Source organism: Anopheles gambiae, chromosome 3, assembly GCF_943734735.2.
Source record: "Anopheles gambiae chromosome 3, idAnoGambNW_F1_1, whole genome shotgun sequence".
NCBI classification, from domain to species: Eukaryota; Metazoa; Arthropoda; class Insecta; order Diptera; family Culicidae; genus Anopheles; species Anopheles gambiae.
The window spans coordinates 91,709,614-91,731,005 of record NC_064602.1 but is presented as its reverse complement, the minus strand read 5'-3'; the positions used below and the strand labels follow the sequence as shown (position 1 = coordinate 91,731,005).

The following is a 21,392-nucleotide window of genomic DNA, read 5'->3' as shown; positions in this document are numbered from 1 at the left end:
CCCGTCAAGTGACGAACGCGACCGTCGCCTGTCGCCGGTGTGGTTCGGAGCCCATAAATTCTGACCTTCCCTCTCCCCCGGGGTTCATCCTCGTGCCATTGCCTCGTGTTTGCAAGGGGGAGGGGTTTTGTCAGCAACAACGTGCTCCATATCCTACGGCAGCCAAAGCATTTTCCGTAAATCTAATAAACGGAAAATTCATCCAATGCGAAGGGTTAAGGCACATACGGCGAGGGGCCTACCACTTGTTTGACACAACCATGGCCATGTCAACCACACACCGGGACACGGGAGACATACTATCCTGGTTCGAAATGAAAGTTTCTTTCCTATATGCGCCGCCGTCCGTTCTCTTCAACCTGTTGCTTTTCTTGCTTGATTGAAAATGTGCAACAACGAAAAAAAGGTCAGAATGGACACGGGTAATGGGGACCAGGGGCTCAATCCATCGATCCATTAGGCCACTCATCAACCAGCTGGACGGTGGTGGAAAGGTGGCTTAGCAGGTGGTGTTTTGTAACAGCAACAAAAATACATACAAGCTGAACCAATCTTACACATCGCTTCGGTTCGCTGTGATTTAATGCTTATGGACAGGGTTTTTTTTTTGTTTTTCACGTCCCTTAGTGTGACAGAGCTGTGTGGCTAGCTGTGTGCAATGCCACGTGTTTCTGTTGAGCCTGGATGACAGTGAACGAAAGCTTACCGATATAGCAAGCGATAGGATTTTAATCTGCATTTGACGTCGAGTGGATGGCGATTGAGTTGGTGCGTGGTGAGTAACCGGAACAGCCCAACAGGGTGCTTTATTTTGTTAAACTTATTGTTAGCAGTAAGTTATGTTATAATTATTTATTTTCTTTAAATTAAAATTATGATAAAGCTTAAATGCAGCAGCTAGTAATAGTTTGATAAGTGATAGTTTGATGTTCGAAATATACCAAAAATATAGGAAGAGGAATACAGATATTAACAGATGTCTATTTCTAGCCAACAATCGTGCATTTTCTTTTTCTAGTCAACAATCTGAAAATTAAGCATGTTAGTGGAACAATAAACATCATCCAGGTTGTATCCATTTGACAGATACTGTCACAACCTAGCATGGAAGTGTAAATGTACTCAAAAAAAGGTTGCGCAGCTTATACTGACGAGCGAAACTCTCATTTATTAATTTATTTTTGTGATCAGCTCTTGCAATATGTGTTGAGTGTTTGTATTGAGTGTTAAGTGAGCATTGAGTGTTACGATGTGTTGAGTGTTAAAAGATTAGTATTAAGCTCGGTCCGCTAGCATGGCCAGATGGCTTCGTTTAATAAATAAACAGATTTAACGTTTCTTGGTGAAATATTGGCTGGTATTATTGAATCCGTTCGTAGCGGGAACGTACGGCGCTCACATGAAATTCTAGGGATGGCAACACATTTCTTGAACCCGGTCCTATAACGCCGCGGTAAATAACTGTAGCAACCATCTAGTACGTTAGGAAAATGAGTGTCGGGACGTACGCCGCCGCTACGTACGGATTCAATAATACCAGCCATTAATTCTTCCCCCAAACATTTTCAATCCTTATATATATATATATATAAACTACGCTCCTTATATAGAACTGCTGGCTAGAATCGTAAAAGCTCTCAATCAATAATGGGATTTAAATTAAATTTAAATTATTACTTAAATCTTGGTAGAATGAATATTGCACCAATTAAGGAGAGAAGAAGTCGTTTATTTAATGAAATTGTGGGTAAATTACTAAATAGGCTATCTTTTGTGAATCAGTGTTGAAATTATTTCAAATTGAATTGTTTCTCGAGTTGCATTCAAAATCGCGATAGAACGTCTAATTATATTGCTTTTTTAATTAAATATTAGATGTGTATCCTATCTTTTCTGATTGGAAAGTGAGCTAAAAGCCCACTCGAACATTTCTAGCCACGATAGTGACAATTATCAGTTCTAAGAACCAAACGCGCCTCGTTGCTATCTATTCAAAATAGCGATGGGTAAAGTTGGGAAAAATTCGGAGTCGACTCCGATCCGACTCCGATAAATTCGGAATCGACTCCGGAAGGTAGGTCCTCGCTGCAATATTCGGAGTCGTTCGGAATCGTCCGGAGCCGTACGGAGTCGCCTGGAGCCGCCCGGAGTCGCCCGGAGTCGGAGTCATCCGGAGTCATCCGGAGTCTTTCGGAGTCGTTCGGAGTCGTTCGGAGTCGTTCGGAGTCGTCAGGAGTCGCCCGGAGTCGGAGTCATCCGGAGTCGCTCAGGGTCGTTCGGAGTCGTTCGGAGTCGTTCGGAGTCGTTCGGAGTCGTTCGGAGTCGCCCGGAGTCAGAGTCGTTCGGAGTCGTTCGGAGTCGTTTGGAGTCGTTCGGAGTCGTTCGGAGTCGTTCGGAGTCGTCCGGAGTCGTCCGGAGTCGTCCGGAGTCGTCCGGAGTCGGAGTCTTTCGGAGTCGTTTGGAGTCGTTCGGAGTCGTCCGGAGTCGTCCGGAGTCGTTCGGAGTCGCCCGGAATCGGAGTCGTCCGGAGTCGTTCGGAGTCGTTCGGAGTCGTCGACTCCGGACGACTCCGGTCTACTCCAGACGATTCCAAACGACTCCGACTCCGGGCGGATCTAGTGGTTCCATTTTGCTGGAGTCGGAATCGAACTAACAATAGTCGGAGTCGGATCGGAGTCGTGGGTGCGCTCTACACAGCACATCACTAATTCACACTACTCACAGTATTCCGTACCGTTAGCAGATAAAACATCACCGGGGCGTATGTCCCTGCTGTCCTGAAGATGTTCCATCCCCAAAAATTCACACCAATCAACCAACCAAAGGGGTTAGCGCACCACCTAGGAGGTCAGCAGGGTAGGAATGCCACCCGATGCAGCAGGGTAGGGAAAAGCTTTCAACGAATGCTACTACAGAAAGCAATTAAAGCATTTTCCCAAGGGCTCAGCGCTCTGTCCAGCGCGCCATGGACAGAGGGCTCACCCACACACTGCCTCCCTACCGTCGACACCATCAATATAAAGAAGGTCGAATCCCATCATTCTTGGTTTCCTGTCTCGACTGGTGCCGCACACACACACAGATTGCTCCCACGAGAGCAATGCGAGTGTTGGCCCCGGCCGTCGAAGAAAAACGACAACGACGGAATGCAACAACAAGCCACACGGCGAAGCCCCGTTTTTACATTGCAGCGAGCGAGAATCCACCTGAACCAACGACGGCAAAGGAAGCAGACAGAAGCAGTGGCTGAGACCGCTGCGACGAGATGATAATATTACATTATATATTAATTATTGTTATTAGTAGCAAATTGCTTCGGTCGCTTCGGTCGCACTGGGGCCGGAGCAAATGCAGGACGTCGACGGTGACACAGGACGACGGCAAGGGAAGGCAGGTGTGTCACTGTGTCTGTGTATATGGGTGCCTCGTTCCTTAATGGAAAATATGCTTATAGGAGAAGATTTTCGCTTCCGAAATCTAATTACAGTCGATATGGAACGCGCAGAAATTAAAATTCGATTTCAACGTTCACGCTGCTGCATGCTGCCGCCTGGCGCTTTGGAAGAAGTGGTTTAGTTTCAGCACACCTATGATACAATGTAGGACACATAGGTTTCCCATTTAATACATTCTATCAGCCGTTAAAATAACATTCATGCGCGTATGGTGGCTCTCGAATCACTACGACAATTATGACAACATTTCCAGTTTGAGGCGTAATTGCATCGGAAATGGAATGCTCAAAATGGAATTTTAATCAATTGGATGCCCTCGGGTGGGCAGTAATATTATCAAGAATGGAGGTGTACCCAATGTAGCATCCATTGCTTGTCAGTTACTTTGTCATGACTTTTTTTACTGCAATCAGTTCTGCAAAACGTCACTGACATAGTCATGACAAATTCCGCCTGAAACAAAATAATGTCTCTATTGATAATAATGAGCTCTACTGTGATGATCATAGGTGAGATTCAAACAGTTGCTGCGAGCCTCACATGCTTGGTGACATTTTGTGACAACTCTTGATACGTCACTTGGTTGCGATATTTTCTGTAGGTGATCATCACGATAGTCACGGGAGATATACGGTGCGTGCGAGTGGTCCCAAGCAACAAAATGAGCATATTTTTTCGCTCAATTTGACTCGACAGGCCATCAAACTAGACAGAGCGAGACCAAGTATATTCCAAGAATGTCGTTATTATCACCCACAGAAAATGTCGTGACAAACTGAGTGTCCAAGAGTTGGGTGCTAAACAAAATGTCACCAAGCATGTGATTGGTTGGTGCTTGTGACAATAGCATTTGGCAGCACTGTTCACAGCCAGAAAAATCATGATTATGCTTGCGTCGGCATTGAGCCCAGCTTGTCAGTCAGATTATAGGGTTTAACTCAAGCACTCGCACGTAGCGTTCGGCATGTCATGACCTACTTTCATTGAGTATCAGCAATGAACATCTAACTATCACCGATATGTTTATTGTTTTCGGTAGAGAGCACATAATTACTACAAATGCGCAATTCAGCAAAAAGGCCACTTTAGGTGTTATGAGATATATACAATTTATTACTAAATTCAAGTCTAATACATTCAAAAAATATAAATCAAGTTTGTAAAAATAGCTCTAAATATTGATTTTAATCGATATTCAATATTTGAGAAATACTGTTAGTTAAAATTATTAAATGTTAAACATTACTAAAACTGTTTCACAGCACAGATTTTCTTCGACAAGTCTTGTTTCCTGTTGTTGATAAACTTCATAGAAAAAGAAACTTTACCAAGAAGCCATGACAAGGCAATGTTACGCAGTACAGCACCTACGGAAGGCCAAACCTATTGGTAAAACAGCCGGAAACAACCCCGTTTGGAAAACAATCAGACAACATTTGCAAACAATTACGCAAAACCACGCCATTCACAGCCAGGGAAAACTTTCCACCTTTCCACTAAAACATTTGCAAAGGTTTTCAACAAGCATACACACAACTTGCGTTACGGCTTCCCGACAGGACCACCGACTAGTTTTAAGCTAAATACTACTGCCGGAAAGAAAACACTTTTTCTGTGAAACATTCGTCAGCGGTAAAGTTTTGACCTTTTTCACAGCTTTAGGTTTCATTCCCCGAAGTTCCTTGTCTTACATTGGTGCATTACTCCGCTTCTGCTAGCGCAATTCATAAACTTCTAACCGCTTTTATGTTGTCACATTTTCCAGTTTATATTCAGGTTTTTGGATTGCCAAAAAAAAGCTTACCAGAGATGGCAAATTGCATTGGTTGCAAGAAACAATTGTTTTTCTTACCATTTACTGCCAATTCTCTTTTTCTGACAACTCAGGAAGAACGGGCCACATAGACTTCATCAAACCCTTGCAAGTGGTTGAAAAGGACATTCGGTACAGGACGATGAATCCCTGGCGAAGCAAAACGTAGACATACTCAGAGGCACGTGGCTCCACGTGACGTGGTTCTTTTGGCTGCACGTGATGTAAATAAAAATGGCGACCCAGGGAGAAAGCTTTCCTTGTCAAGCCAGTCCCGAGGATCGGAGACTTTGACACACTGAACAGAGTCCTCCGTGAGCGAAACGTGAGTCCATCTGTTAAACGAGCTACTGTTTAGAGCCAGGTCGTCAGGCATAAACAAAACAATATATATATGTGTGTGTGTGTGTGTGTGTGTGTGTGTGTGTGTGTGTGTGTGTGTGTGTGTGTGTGTGTGTGTGTGTGTGTGTGTGTGTGTGTGTGTGAGCTTCGGACTGAGACTGGGATGAAAAACACACCGCCAAGGAAACCACCAAATGCTGAACAACATCCAACAAGTGGTTGACCAACGACGACTGCACGAGACGGCGTCCCGCCGTTGCATTAGTTTAACGGTTTGCGAGTTCAAAAGAGAGGAGGAACACAGAATTATAACTACCAAAAAAGCTACCAACCATGCCAAAATGACAGCAGGCAAAAAACAAAATCAAGACAGAGAACACCCCTTAACCGTAGAAGGAGTTTGGCAGTCTTGTTCTAAACTTTGTCCCATACCACGGGGAAGAACATTATACCCGGACGGCACGGAACAGCAAAGCACACAAAGGTGAAGAAAGTTTGTGTTGTGAAGCGTTTGTTTGACTTTCTTCCGCACCACCGTGAGCCTACTTCTTCACCCTAACCTTAGAGAAGAAGGACAAGACGCTTGTTTGCAATTGCAAAACCCCCGAGAGCAGATGTTCTCCCAACTTCCGGGCTTAGCCCCATCCCTCCTCCCAAAAGGGATGTCAATTATCCGTACTTCATTAAGCGCACAATTAGCACCGGAAGCGGACGGGAGCACCACACAAACAAAATCACTCAAGTTGTCAATTCGATTTAGCTGTCTCGTCTCGGGCGGAATCTGAGCGAGCAAAACCTGGGGCTGGGGCAAAAGGAGGACAAGATTCATTTTCTTTGCAGTTCAATTACGCTGGGCAAGTGCAGTGGGTGTACGCGGTGCTATTGATCCATCTGCTTCCCTAAAACGTTAAGTAAACAGTTTAAATCTAACCCCTTTGCTTGGCCGCGTTGCATCCACCGAGACGCCGAGACGACGGCTGTTTGCCAATTTGTTCCTGTCAAGTGAGATGGCGCACCCATTGACGGCGGCACCGGGGCGGCCCGAGATGGGAAGGTGCCACTTTTCCAAATCAGTTACGAGGTTGATTGTGTTTTAATTTAATTAAGTAATAAATTGAGTATCGAAGCGCACGCGACACTTTCATGTCATTGGTCTGGTTGGTAGGGGTTGGGGTGCGTGGGGTTGAAAATGATTTTGCTACATCCTGTGCACTTACCTGTAAGTTACGATGGGATTCTGCCACTTCTGACCCTGGATGACGTACCGTCGAGACCGAGACCGCTTCAGGCGCACTTCGTACGATGGCCGGAAGTCTAGCGAATCTTTATCGTCCGGAGCACCGCAGCGTGGCCTTTGCATCAGTGCGAGCGTCTCCTCGTCGACGGTTCCGGTTTCCTTGAGACCTCCGAATCTCTGTAAAAGAAATAATAGATTAAAACTAGTATGTTGCGATTTTACGTATACGGCATTTAGTAGACTCACCTGAAGCGAACGAACCGCTTGCTCCAGTTCTTCGATCGTTCGTAGATTGCCCGTTTCGATGTTTGATTTTTCCAAGTATCCAAATTGCATCAAGTACTTTTGCTAAAAATAAAAAAAATAGAAGAAAAACATCACACAAGTGTCACTATTATTTCCACGTTAACACAAGAAAAAAATAAAAAAAGTTTCTCATGAGCGATCCTGCCAGGAGTCGAACCTGGAATCTTCTGATCCGTAGTCAGACGCGTTATCCATTGCGCCACAGGACCCGGTTGAACAAGAGGGTGCTTACAGGCCTACTAATTCTACGCTACGTTTCTGCCGTTCATCGTTGCTTCCATTCATTTCAAACGTTTTCTAACGGCACAACGAAATAAATGTTGCGCGACAGCCATTCGTGTGACAATCATCAAACGCAACTATTACGTGCGACAGTCGCACGGCAAAACCTTAGTTGCAACACCAAAAGCACATATTTTCTATTTTAAATGAAATTTCATATTCATCTACATTATTCATACTAAACAAATTTTCAAACGTTTGTACAGCTGTAGTAATTTACTAACATCTGTTACTCTTTTTGTTATGTTTTATTAACAGGTCGAGGTAAGAGGACAAGCTACACCGCTAGTAACAAAATATGTATTCATTTTTACTGGGTTTTTATGGTTCTAAAAAAAATCAACAAAATAATACAGCAGACTTTTATCAACGCTATCAATTAAATAAATAAATAAAATAATGATTTTTTATTTATGGTGTTTCATGTTTACAACAACAAAAATACAAAAAAAAACAACAGCTTACTCTTTCCTGTTTCATAAAGTAATATTTAGCAGCTCTCAACAACCATTTTGTAACTTTTAGATAACTACTACATTAGAGGTTACACACATAATTACAACTTAGAGAGGGATTTAAGGGAATGCAGTCAATCAGATTGAAGTACGTAGTACGTAGTACGTAAAGTAAAAGTCCAGTTACTGAAAAAGTCTTGGAAATAATTGTAATTGTTTCGTTGTAATAAAACGTGCGGAATTTAATTGTAACATAAATCACAATTCCACAAATTTCATCCTCTTTTGCTTGTCAGAAGTGGGGTTCGAACCCACGCTCCCTTACGGGAACCAGAGCTTAAATCTGGCGCCTTAGACCGCTCGGCCATCCTGACTTGGTGTCCATTTCTCCAGAGTTTATACTTTTGCAATGGTACTCTCTAATGCACTACTCAAACGGATCAATAAACGAATCGAACTTGAAAGGATAACGCATTGCCTTGCCCCATTTTTTCAATGCAGAGCCAAATCGAATCACAGTTGTGAAGCCAAAAACGGCAACAAGTTTTCGCTCTCCAAAAGAACATAGAGTTATCAACAGCTCAGCCCCAACTGATCTGCAGCAGTTAGTTGGTTAGTTGGGTTGGTTAGATTTATGACAAACAACTCGACAAACGACAATCGAGGAGCATAGTCAGCGCAATAACTGTCAATTTACTTACTAATGGGCAAGCAAGGGCGCGTTCGATTGCAGCAAAAGCAGTTCAAAGAGTTAAGACTAAAGTTTCTTTTGCTCGTGTCGATACTGCCGCCGCACGAGTGCAAAGGTGAAAAATTGCAGACACAAAAATACCATCACGATGCCAATCGCTGTAAACACTCTGTCTAGTTAGAACGGGAGAGGAAGGTTCCTCCCCAAGCTCGAGATACCATCGACGCGGACAATACTCTTTCGCTCTGTCTGTGGACTTCCGCAGAACCGCTAATAGGGAATCAATTCGTTCGCAATTGAATTATGACCATCGGTCTTTACAAGTTAGCCGAGCCGAACGAAAACACATACCCCGATCGAAGAATTGCGTTACTACGATTCGAGAGAACGGGCAAAAAAACAGTAGCAATAATGATTACGGAAAGGAAAAAAAACAACAAATATATCCCTTCGGGCGCGCATCCTTCCCCGTTTGAGACGGCGGAACCTAAAGGGACCCACCGAACAGAACAAATTGGCAACCACAGACGACACAACGACACCAGTTGCGCGGCTTCACCTTACACTCTCTCATTTTGCATCCTCTTTTGCTGCTGCTCCTCGTTCGCTCGTGTCAATTACTTTCACAACTTGCCACACCACTGCCCATATTTCGATCGGGTCCTTTTGCTGTGGACCTTTCATTTTTCTTTTTTATTCGCCATTCCCTTGCTCTCTCTATCTTTCTCTCTCTCGGTGTGCCTGCTTCACGTAGTACACTCTACTTGTGGTCTTAATTAAATTGTCTCTCCGTAGTCCATGCGCCTTAACCCGATGACAGCGTGTGTCCCTACTCTGAGTCAATTCTGGCCCGCCCGATTGGCGCCAACGGTTTCTTCTTCGGCAACCGCCAAAGGGACACCACTTTGGCGGACTTTACCGACCGCAATTAAATGCATCCCCGGAACTGCACGCACACAGTTTTAATTGATTCGTTTAGGCGGGCTAATAAATTGTATGCTTCTCGGGAGGGTATTCGAAGGGGAGCATGAGCAATGATTGGTAGTGATTAAATTATATCCAGCGTTATTTTCGATGTAATTTCCTTATTGCTCATCGCATCGTTCATCATCTACAGCAACAACAACAGCAGAAAAACCGAATCTTTCTTACATTAACACTGTTGGAAAGCGTTCTTGGGTGTGTTGGGTGTTCATTTTGACAGCATCCCTCTTGGACGCGTCAAACATCCGGTGACGTAAAACATGGGTAGGCTTTCACGCCGGGACTCCGGCAGGAGGAAATCACATCACAAAAGCTTTCAACTACAATTTCCGCCTCTTCAATGTGTGTGCTTTGTTGTCCTTCCTCCCGATGGCCGGTGAAATTCAGGCTAACAGAGTCCTCCAGTAAACCGAGCTGTTTTTTTTTTCTTCTTGCAGGCATTTTAACCAACACTCGATTAGTGAAACCAAAAGCAATAACCTCCTGAAAGTGATACGTTCCCCCAAACCCCCAGGGACTCGACTGCGCGGGCTCATAGTATGATTGAACAATTTAAAACTTCGATCAGGATTCTTCTATTCACACACACACACAAAACGAAACGAATCCTTTCCAAATGGTTCTAACGACAGCCGAAACAGACGACGAACTGAAGCGAACGATAGCCAATATATAGCGAAGCAGAGAGAGAGAGGACACGAAAAGCGGGGCCAAACCGCTATTAAAACTGTTCCCAGGGATTTTCCAAACATTAGCTCGACTGGTGTTAACGGTCAAATCACAAAATCCAACGATCTATATCCCTTTTGAAATCCATCCCTCCGTTCGATATCGTATCACAGTACACACAAAACGAAACGGGAAAGATATCCTCTTTGCCGACCGACGTCTACATTCCTAGAGCGATAAATTCGACCGAAGCATCGATTTGCATATCCTTCTATTGATCCAAGGTTTCTAGGTCCTAGAGGTCGCTTTGGAGCCATTTTCGAAAGAATCAAACTCCCGCAGGCTGAGGATGAGGAGGTTGGGAGAGAAAACTAACGAATCAAAAACTAGGTAGAGTGAATGACAGCAGCTTCGAGCTGATGCCGAATTTGACGACTTCGTTTTTTTCGTCTGGTTCTCTGTGTTTGTGTGTGGTCTTTTGAGAGTTTGATCATAAAAATCTACGACAACGTAGAACGGATATTGCGACCGTTGTTGTGGGTCTGTTTTGTGGTCCAATATAGTGTGTGTGTGCTTGGTTGTTTGTTGGAAACCATTTCAACGCAAATTTAGAACTGGCAGCTCCCGGTGGAGCAAGTAAATCGGTTATCCGATCGGAAGGAGTCGTGTAAAGAAATTCAAAAAGCAATTGTACCGTCTCGCGTGCGTTTGTTTGTATGTTTGAAAGGAAAATGAACGGATAATCAGATTAGAATGAGTCATAGCCGCCAAGGAATGCTCTAGATCCAAACTATCCTGTTGAGTTGATAGTTAATACTTTAAATTCTTAATCTTACAATATTTTATTAAATTCTTCCCTTACAGCTGGGAAACATGCATCCATAATCGATCGTTTCATTCTAGATTATCCGTTAAGCTCTCGTCTGAAACAATTGCCGTGCCAGTACACACCTCAGAGAACAGATCAACAAACAGGCTAGATAGTAGGATTTTTGCTTACGACCCATTAATGAAGGCTTGATCGGTCCCCAGCACACTCCAGGATTGAATGGATTCCTATAAATAACCCTTAAGCCATTAGCCATTCGGGACAGCAGCGTCCCACACGCCTGCCTGGTTGATAACATCGCGATGTGTGCGGTGACAAAATGTGTGTTCCGGGTACCGATTACTGTCAGCAAGGATTATCGACTAAATGCCTGCCGGCAGGACCCTCTCTCCGACACCCTCAGGCAGCATTTTAGAAATAGCAAAACGATTCCCTGCTGCTGTGTGTTGCGCGGAGAGGTCCTGCCGAGAGGCGAACGCTTTGCCCGGAACTACAAGTTGACAAAGACAACACACACACACAACTAATAGTTGTCACATCGGTCAATAATCGACGTGCTTTTAGTGCACTTGACGCTCGCATTCTAAGCGATCGAACCCCGGCCGTGCCGTCACCCACAAACTATGCGCACACCTTGCCTGCATTCATTCAGCAATTCCTGATGGTGATGACTTTGTGAGCGGTAGTTAAAATAATTCTACCACAGGGTCGAGGGTGACAGGAGATGATGGGGTTGTGCACTAACGACACACGTACACAAACACATATCTGAAGCACCGGGACCTGCTGTTGGCATCGTTCCACATTGGGCAGCGTTAAAGGCTTTTTATAGGACTCTGGTACACACACACACACCACACGACCCTCTCACACCGCCGTGATCATAGAAAATCGAAATTGGCCTGATTGAGATTGATTTCAAGTGGATAAACTTCACAGCAGGTGAAGAAGTAAGCATTGTGCTGGAATTGTTGAATAGTCCCTGCCAGAACCGGGTGTCCATACCGGACCAGCCAGCACATCAGGGATGCTGGGTGTATCGTGTGCGAACGATATGGATTTTATTTATATTGTATTCACACAAACACACACACACACAGCTATACATCCTCGCCTACTTCGATTATTTTGGTCCTTCGAGCCGGAGGACGCCGCATTGACATCGTCATCACCCGTAACAACCGCTCTCGAGCTCTCGAGTGCGGCTTTTTAGACCGTCCTCTAGTCACCGTTCCGCCGTACCAGCAACATGCCGACCGGCCGCCGGCCAGGAAGAGCCCACAACAACACACCAACCACTACCCACCCCCCCACCCCCCCACTCAGCTAGAATGCGAGGCAGGACACACACACATACACACTGCTGCAGTGTACGCCCATATTGATTGACACACTCGAAAGCGACCACACTCGGGGTTCCCGGGGTTCGGTGCGGCTGGAGCCAGAGCCAGCACCGAGAGCATAAATAGAATTGTTTCCAACCTTGCCAACCCAAACCCTTCCTCTCCCCCCACCGAAACTGACCACAGAGCCAGGCCCGGGGTACAATAAAACGAAATCCAAAACACCGATCGGGGTCAGCGCGAGTGTGCGCCTGCAAGTGACAATGATTCCAATCGCCGTAAGTGATGAATGCTTCAATGGTGGGTTACCGATCCCATCGAACCCGTCCCTCCAACATAACAGTGGCCCCCTGTCTCAACCCGCAACAAACCAAACGACAGGTTTGCGTACAGTATGTAAAACAATGTATGTCTGTTTGTTGTACCCTCTGCTTCCTTTCTATTCACGTCGGTGTGGTGGTTATTTTTTATCGTTTGTTGCGAATGACTAATTACACTTCCGATGGGAGGTACTTGCATATACTAACAAGAGATGAGGACAGAGAGAGAGAAGGAGGGCATAAAGCAGGACAATGGTACCACCCATCCCGTTGACGGTATCACTCCATAATACGAAATGGTTAATCCGCGTTGTCCGAGCAAGTTGATGTGCGCTGGCTTGCACTGTTCGCACTGAAGTCGTGCTAGTCCAGCCCTGTGGTACGTGGTTTTAATAACATCCGGACGATGAAAAGTGGACGTGTTGTGCTCGATTAAATGAATCTACAGCCGCTGTGGGAGTTCAGCAGGAGGCACAACGGTGCGAAATGTATGGTCGTTTCTAATGATTAAGCTTATGCGTGATGAGTATAAGCTTGTTCTATTTCGGGGAATGAACATGACCTAGCTATATAGCACACGGATCGGATCACAGGCAAAACGACAAGCGGTATTAATTGGCCACGAACTAGAGAGAGAGAGAGAGAGAGAAAGAAAATGTATATCCTGGAAATTTTAAGAGTAAGCTCGATGTTATTTGCGCAAAAATGACTTACAGTGAAATTAGGCTTAAATAACAATAAATTGGCTAGACTTGTATGTATCATCTTCTGGTCCACCCGATCCCAATTAGTTTTAATAATTAAAAGTTTCTTTGCACCATAGTGGAATTTTCCAATTGTGTACAATTCAAAGATACATTTGAAAATCGTTTTGCTTTCCATTTTCCTGTTTCAAACGATTGGAACAGTTTTAAACATCAAATGTTCACAATTGAGCAACAAACATTTGACATATATTGATTGACAGTTTGCTAATACAGTGAACCCTCTCTTATTTGACACCTCTCCAATTTGAAAAACCTCTCTTATTTGAACATTTTGCACAGTCCCTTGATTTTCAGTACATTTTTGTTCCTCTAATTTGGAAAACCTCTGAAATCTGTGTCCCTCTTATTTGTGTATGGTGTTGCCATGGTTATTGAATGATGTATGCTCAAATTGGCGATTCTGTTCGCAGTTTCCTATAGCAACAGTTAAGGCTGCATACTAAATGTTCTGTCTCTTTCTTATTTGTATGGACCTTTCATTCACTTTCAACCTCTCTAATTTGAAAACCCCTCTTATTCGACAGTCCCATCGCCTCTCAAATAAGAGAGGGTTAACTGTACTAATATGTATCGTAAAAAAAAAACACAAATTATTGTAATATCCTGGAGATTTGACCCCTGATAAGACCATAGTGCCCAATATGCCGGATCAGAATATGACCATCACCGTGACAACTGTGCGATAATCTGAATGTCAAAATAAAGATCATTCGTTTACGGATCGTTGTACTGATAACACCTTCAGCCTTCTGTCTATTTTTCTACTTTGTGATTTTGTGCCTTTGTTATAACTTGAACGTTTAATTCAAATAAGTAAAATTCGAGGTTTTACATTATATTACTAATTATAATATACTAATTAATTATATACTACACAAATAAAATTGACTATTTTTATTCAAATTTCATACTTCTTTTTTCAAAAAGATTACAAAATTTTGAACCACAAGAAATGCAATAGAGCGCTATAAATTGAAAAATAAACACAATTTCCTCTCTAACCAATAACACTACATCAATACTTGATGGGTTAAAAAGATCGCAACCCACCCATCACACAATAACGACCTCCCGCAGAGTGAAGACGTGCATAAGATTTCCGTTAAAAATAACGTTTCCCTTGCAAACGGCATACCACCACTATGGCCCAGCTTGGTTACTGGAGAAAAAAAAACGAACAGTAGATTGCAGTGCAGGCACGTCAGAAAAATCCGTCACGTCCTGTTTGCCATCGATTTTGTGCCGCATCCAGAGAGCCAACTCCACTGTAGGGGTTGCTCGAACCCACCACACCAAGTCTTGACGTCAAACGATGATGCACTCACCATTGAAGAAAGCATCATCAGCCCCGCATCCGCACCCTAATGGATGCAACCCTTCCTCCCCCTTGCTCGGTAAAGAGCTTCCGGGTGACCGCGATGGCAACAATAATAATGGTAACAATGGCAATGAATCCCGCATCCCCCCACCGCTTCCTCTACCAGCATGGAAGGGACGGCCGTTCGATCGCAAATGCATCGCAAAAATGCACGTTCGCGGCTTTAAAAACAATGTTCCTTTTAGTGGGGAAGAACACCGGGACGACTTCTGGACGCCAGGGACGCCCAACTCGAAGGGCCGGCTTGATCCCCGTGTTGCAACAGAGTACACCACTGACGGCGCCGAGTTAGAATGATTCAATTAATGCTCCACGCTATTGATAATCAATTTACGCCCTCCCACCCGGGGCTTCCGGTTCCGCCTTCTCTGTCGCCGGCGTGTACTGCCGATAAGGAGAGCGGAAGTAGCATAAGGCCAGGGGGCGTTCCGTTCGCCTGCCTGTGCACCATTTTTCAACGAAAACCATCGTTGAAATCGTCTCCGTGTTGTACCATGCCGAGCACGGTTGTGTTGTGTTGCATGTTGCTACATAGTAAATGTTCGGCTCGCGGGATGGATAACGGACCGCTCCCCCCCCCCCCCCACGACAGCTCTTGAAGAAAGCAATAAGAAACTATGGTCCCCGTGTTTATCCAATAACGATTATTGTACCATAAAAGTAATGCCGCGGACTATTGATTTTGCTTCGTCGAACCGTCGTCGACTAAGGGATCGCCCGCTCCTGGGACAATTTTTGTGCAGCTTCCCTTTCTTACATAGTGTTAAGAATCGCAAGGAAGAAAATATCCTTGCTCCCCAAGTTTTGTCCATCAAGAGCTGTTTTTTTTTTCGTCCGCGTTTATAGGGAAATTTTACGACATCGAATCGCTTTTATGTGATTTCCTTTCCATTTTTGTTTTACTTTTCTTTCTTTTTCTTATTTTGCAACAGACGGTGCTGGTGGAAAATACACCAATTTTATTTTCCTCCGCAAAACCCCCAACCAAGCGCAACGTGCATGAGGAGGCTGCAGCTAACGAGCCATCGCAACGATCCGTTTGTACATGTGTTCTTCTGCCTCATTTGCGCCGTGAGTTTTGCATACGGAATATGCAACGAGTGGAAAATCGGGCAGCACACACACACACATACTTTCTACCCATACGTTTCTTCCGATTTCACAAAGCGCTTGGGACACTACTGCCGGACGGGAGGGGTATCACTGGGTCTGGGTTTTACGAGAAACACGCGCACGTTTAATGGTCAGCGCAACAAGAAGAAATTGCATCCTTTTTTTAAGATTGTGGGTGAGAAAGATTGCACAATATTTGATTATTGAAAAAGGCATTTTAAAATTTAGAAACAAATAGTGTTGCAATATGCTTCATCTTCCCAAAAATCAAAGCAAAACATAAACTGAGCTGAACATACTAAGAATACAGCTGACATTTGAAGCTTTTTTTTTGGTAAATTAAGGATTTTTTTTACGAAATTCTTGAAATGCATACAATCTAAAAAACAACAAAAATATTTTAAAATATCCTAGATATCTTTCCAACGATCGACTGTTTTTGCTGGTGAAACCTTCCCTTTCCTGCGTTTTTTACAATGCTTATTCTGCTAGAAAATATCTGTCAAACACACTGTTTCACTCAGGCGAGGGAACCCAGTCAGACAGCCTACTGTTAATTTACCCATTCGAGCAGTTTTGTGTCTGTCATAACAGTAATTTAGGAGCAATTTAGCGGTACGAAGTGTTGTCGTTTGTTGTCTGTGAAAAGATATAAATAAGAACTAAAAGAGTATTATTTTAATGACCTTTTAGTGGAAGAAGACGTCGGCGCTATGTTCAAAACTGTTAAATAAAAAAACAGCCGAGAAATTGCGTCTATTAGTGCTATTTGTGCATCACCTTCCTTTTTCTGTTCAAGTCGAGTTTGCTAAAAAAAATACATTGTAATCGTTTTTATAAGTTAAGGAAAATGATTGAATATAACCATTAAACTGTAATATAATACATTTCGTGTCATTTATTAACAATTTTGCCGAATAAAAAATAAAAATAAAATAGAGGAAGGAATAGGATCTGTCAAAACTGCTCGAATGGGTAAATTAACGGTTACTAATTTACCATTAAATTAGGTTTAAATTACCGGTAATTTAGTCGTAAGATAGAGGTAAATTAAGTCCGATTTGTCCGACTGGGAGTCTAGCAGCCTTTGGAGAATCTTTTTCGAACAATTCAAGAGCTGGATGGATGACAAAAATTTATTTTGCTTGCAATCTTTTGATAGGCCGGGCGATAGATCGGTCGTAACCATGAGAAACGGTTATTATAACTGGATTTTTCGAGCAGCATCCGTTTTATGGAAGCTAGGCACCACTGCCGCAAAAATAATGATGATTTGATAGCAACTATTCCATAGTAGCGAAATTTGGGGCAAGTGTGCCACCATAAGCATTTCAAGTTATAACTCACTAAAACGTGTTATTCAAAAGCCGATTTCAATCTCATAACCATTTTACATCTATTTCCTCACTTATAAATGAATTTCGCTTGAAAAAAGTGCAAACAACATAGTTTTTGAAGCGTTTTAAAAAGGGTCCAAAAAGACGATGTTTTTGGGTTATGGGGCAAGGCAAGAGTGCCACTCGCATGGGGCAAGATGGCCACCTGGTTAAAATAACCGTATTTCTTAGATAATTGGAAATAATTACGTTTGTACCACTAGTGTATGTATTCCTACATGTCTTGAGTCACCAATGAACCCCTTTTCATCACAAACTGTATCGCAATATGGGTTGTTGCTGGTCTGTTTTTCCGGAGTAGAATCCGCTCGTAAAAGCGGACCATACCACTGAACGCTACAACAATGTTTACATTTTTGACAGCTCGCGCCTATGAAAGATGGTGGCACACTTGCCCCAAATAGAGATGGCTCTTTTGCCCCAAAAGTTGTTACTTTTTTGAAATTGAATATTTCAGTGACAAAAAGAAAGTTTTTTCAACTAACCCCACAAAAAATTTCACGTTTTCTCAGCTATACGGTGGTGTAAATATTTTCTCGGTTGATTGTTCGCATGATTTTTGAGAGCTTATTTGGTTGGATGAAAAAATTATAATATTCTGCACAATTTTGAAGCTCAATATAAATCAGTTCAAAACAATGCGAAATATCGATTGGTCAATATGAAATTCGGCTCAGTATACCTTTTCGTTGGAAAGCAACCAACTGTATACACAATTGATCATTAAACTAAAGTTTTTAAGGAAAAATGTTTGGTGGCACTCTTGCCCCATATGGCACACTTGCCCCAAATTCCCCTAACCAGTAACAACTGGACGTTTTTGCTACTCGATTTCCCTTTTGCGAACCTTGCTCGATTTCCCCCGTCTATTATTCGAGCAGAAACCCTATCGTCCGAGGGCACCAAATGAATGAAATCACAGGTGTTTGATGTTAATAATGGAAAACTCACATTGATTTATAAGCTTAGTGACCATTTAATGGTGGTAGTAGAAAATATCATGTGACTTATTTGATCACTTTGAGATTTCAAGCTGTTGTTGTTGTAACATTAGAGCGGTTTTGGATCTCGAGCGTCTCTTTCGCCACTTGGGATTTCATATGATATGAACACAAATATGAATCGTATTACATAAAGAAGATATTACTTATGCACCACACAAATGTATTAGTTATGCCTCCCCTCCAATCCCGCAAGGATAACACGATTATTACGTGAGGCTGAACAATGACGAATTGTAAGTACAGCATGAGGGGTCAAATAATTATTTTCTTTTAATTCGAAGTTGACAGCTTATTTCGTTAGCTTTACATCGAACCAAACTCCCAACTTTACCCAACGCCCCTCTCAAGGGAAAAGGAAACAAACCACTCAAAAGTTTCCCACCAAAAAAGCTAGCCCTCAAAGTCAAAGACAACGATTTTCCATTCGACTCGCCCGGAACAATGGTGACCTCCGGAATGCACCATTCTTGGAGCGATTTGTTTTTGTGGACTCTATTTTCATTCCAATTCGAGTGAAAAAACAACACTTTCACTGCACTGTTTGCAGCAGAAGAGTGAAGAAAAAGAAACCCACACGCACATTCCAACCTTTCTACGGCTAACTTCACTTTCGTCTTAGCTCCGTCAAGAACCAATCTGCCCGAAATAAGTCATTCCACTCGAAAGTGGCACATTCTTTCCCCGGCATTAGTACACACACACACCGCGTTGGCAGCGGCAGGAGAGTTTCCGACACTCTTTCCCAATCGCCTGCAGAGAGCTTGGGATGCTTGCTGCTGCTGCTGCCGGATTTGGGGGCTGGGAAATCTTTATCAACTTTGTCGTTGACGTTTTCGGTTGCAGTTGTTCGGGTTGCACAAAACCAAGCACCAAGTCAGCATCATCATCACTCGCCCTGCCAGGCAGCACCACACCGGAATGGTGGTGCGAAAATGTCGTCTCTAGCCGTCACCCGTGGAACACCACCCCCGGGCGCGGGGGTTGTCAGGATGCAGCATACATTGTGCTCAGGAACGGAGAGAGCGTGAAGTGGCCATTGCCAGAGCGAGGAGGAGCGGAGGAGGCACACCGTTTGCAGTAAAAGAACTATTTCGCACCGAGGGCGATAAGAAGATTGCACTTTTTATCGCTCTAAAAGCAACGAAAGACATTGCTGCCAGCTGCCAGTACCACCACCACCACCACCGCCGAAAAGGCAAACAAAAACAGTGAAAACAAAACTTCCTTTGCTTGCCCCGCTGCTCCACGCTGCTTCAACAGTTGTCGCGCGCAGTGGCTTTCGTTTGCCGCACACCGAGATCTGTGGTGTTCGGTAAATGTTTTCATGTTTTCGCAACCGCCGCCGCAATCTTCCCATCCGCGCCCGTCACACGATGACCGCTTCACTCTCTCGAGGATGTGTTCGGTTTGTACGGTCCGACAATATCATTTATTGCTTTTCAACTAACTTGCAGGCAAATGTTTTTTCGCCCCGATGCCGAGGAAATGTTTTCCTTTTTATCCTTACGCCTCGGGTAGCCAGCGGCAAGTGAAACGCTATGGTAAGGTTGCGGTGGCGTTGGAATCACATTTTGAATCCCACCAAGTGCGCGCTACTGCACCAAAGCGCGTGTGTGAAGCATTTGTTAGTGATCAGAAATTCATTGTTTTACATTTAAGGAAGTAAAAATTATCAAGAAATAAATAAAAGAGCAAAACCCATTTTCGCGTTCAAAACTGTTTCGCTTTTATCATTCATTACATTATTTTAACGAGTTTTATTGACATTCACAGTCTCTTTCAAATGTAAATATTGTTTTTCACCTGGTGCAAAAAGTGTTTCCACATCATTATGACATTTCATTTTCGTCATAATCATTTTCAATTTCTTCAGCATGATTTTCAACATTTCATGGGTATATTTTTTCCATCGTTTTTTCATCGGGGTTTGGAAACCGCATCTCATCTAAATTAGTACAACATTTACAAAACTAGTGTTATATGCATTTCTACGTCACTTTCTAGCGCATCATTACAGGATTTTCCAAGTAAGTTTCGAATGTAACCATTGTTTTTCACCGCATCCAATATGTTGTTAAAAAGCTGTCAGTTTATTAGCTTCAAAATGAAATTTAAGTTTCAACACATAACACATAACAAAGAACTATTAAATTCAATCCAGCTTGAGTCGTGTTGAAAATCATGCGGAAGAACTGAAACATTATTGTGATGCAAATACAACATTTGACAGCTGTTGAAAAATATCTCGCATACAATGGAAAATGTTGCAGATGTTGGAAATTGGCTTGGAAACCCTGTAATTTTGAAAATGTTGCACTCATTTTGATGAGATGCGGCTTCAAGCCCCCGGTGAAAAAAACGATCACAATGGACCGATGAGTGTTGATAATCATGCTGATGAAATTAAAAATTATTATGATGGAAATTAAATATCAGATTGATGCGCACTGACATCTTGCACGCGATGAATAATAATGTTTACATTCGAAAGTGAGCTGTAAACCTTGTAATGAATTATGATTTTGTATCATGGTGTATGGAAGGTATAATATCTTTAAAGCCTATGTAGGTCGGCATATCCGCGTAGGACGTTACCAAATAAAAGAAGAAGAATGATACTACTTTGAGTCGAGAGAAAAAAAAATATAACAATCAAATAACTACAATAAAAACAAAGGAAACAATATAAATTGATTGACAACTAAACTAGACAACGAAGTAAACATAAAGTGGAATGAATGTTTATAGAATCGAATAGAATGAAACGTATAAAACATAGATGAATAAAACAGAATCAATGTACAAAGAAATTAATAAAAGATAACCAAAGGAAAAGGTAACATTACGACAGAAAGTCGAAAGATGAAAAATAGATGTCTCGTTATAATTTATTATTATTTTTGTTTGTTTTGTTCCACTGTCTATTTTTCTTCTTTTATAGTTTGTACGTAGCTTATGCCAAATTTAATAAGCGCACAACAAGAGTAATATATTCAAAAACATAATA

General features: G+C 42.9%; 1 protein-coding gene and 2 non-coding genes across 3 annotated transcripts in view; all 3 read right to left on the bottom strand.

The window, feature by feature from the left end:
- Positions 1-21,392, bottom strand: part of LOC1280787 (matrix metalloproteinase-2) — a 264,242-nt gene that overhangs the window by 192,630 nt on the left and 50,220 nt on the right. Inside the window, exons 2-3 of the mRNA XM_061653558.1 lie at positions 7,094-7,195; positions 6,828-7,024 (exon numbers count right to left, since the gene is read on the bottom strand). Coding sequence (XP_061509542.1) covers positions 6,828-7,024; positions 7,094-7,195 — 299 coding nt within the window. The remainder of the gene's footprint in view (positions 1-6,827; positions 7,025-7,093; positions 7,196-21,392) is intronic.
- Positions 7,290-7,362, bottom strand: Trnar-acg (transfer RNA arginine (anticodon ACG)). Its single transcript has one exon. It is a non-coding gene; the product is annotated as a tRNA-Arg (tRNA).
- Positions 8,181-8,264, bottom strand: Trnal-uaa (transfer RNA leucine (anticodon UAA)). Its single transcript has one exon. It is a non-coding gene; the product is annotated as a tRNA-Leu (tRNA).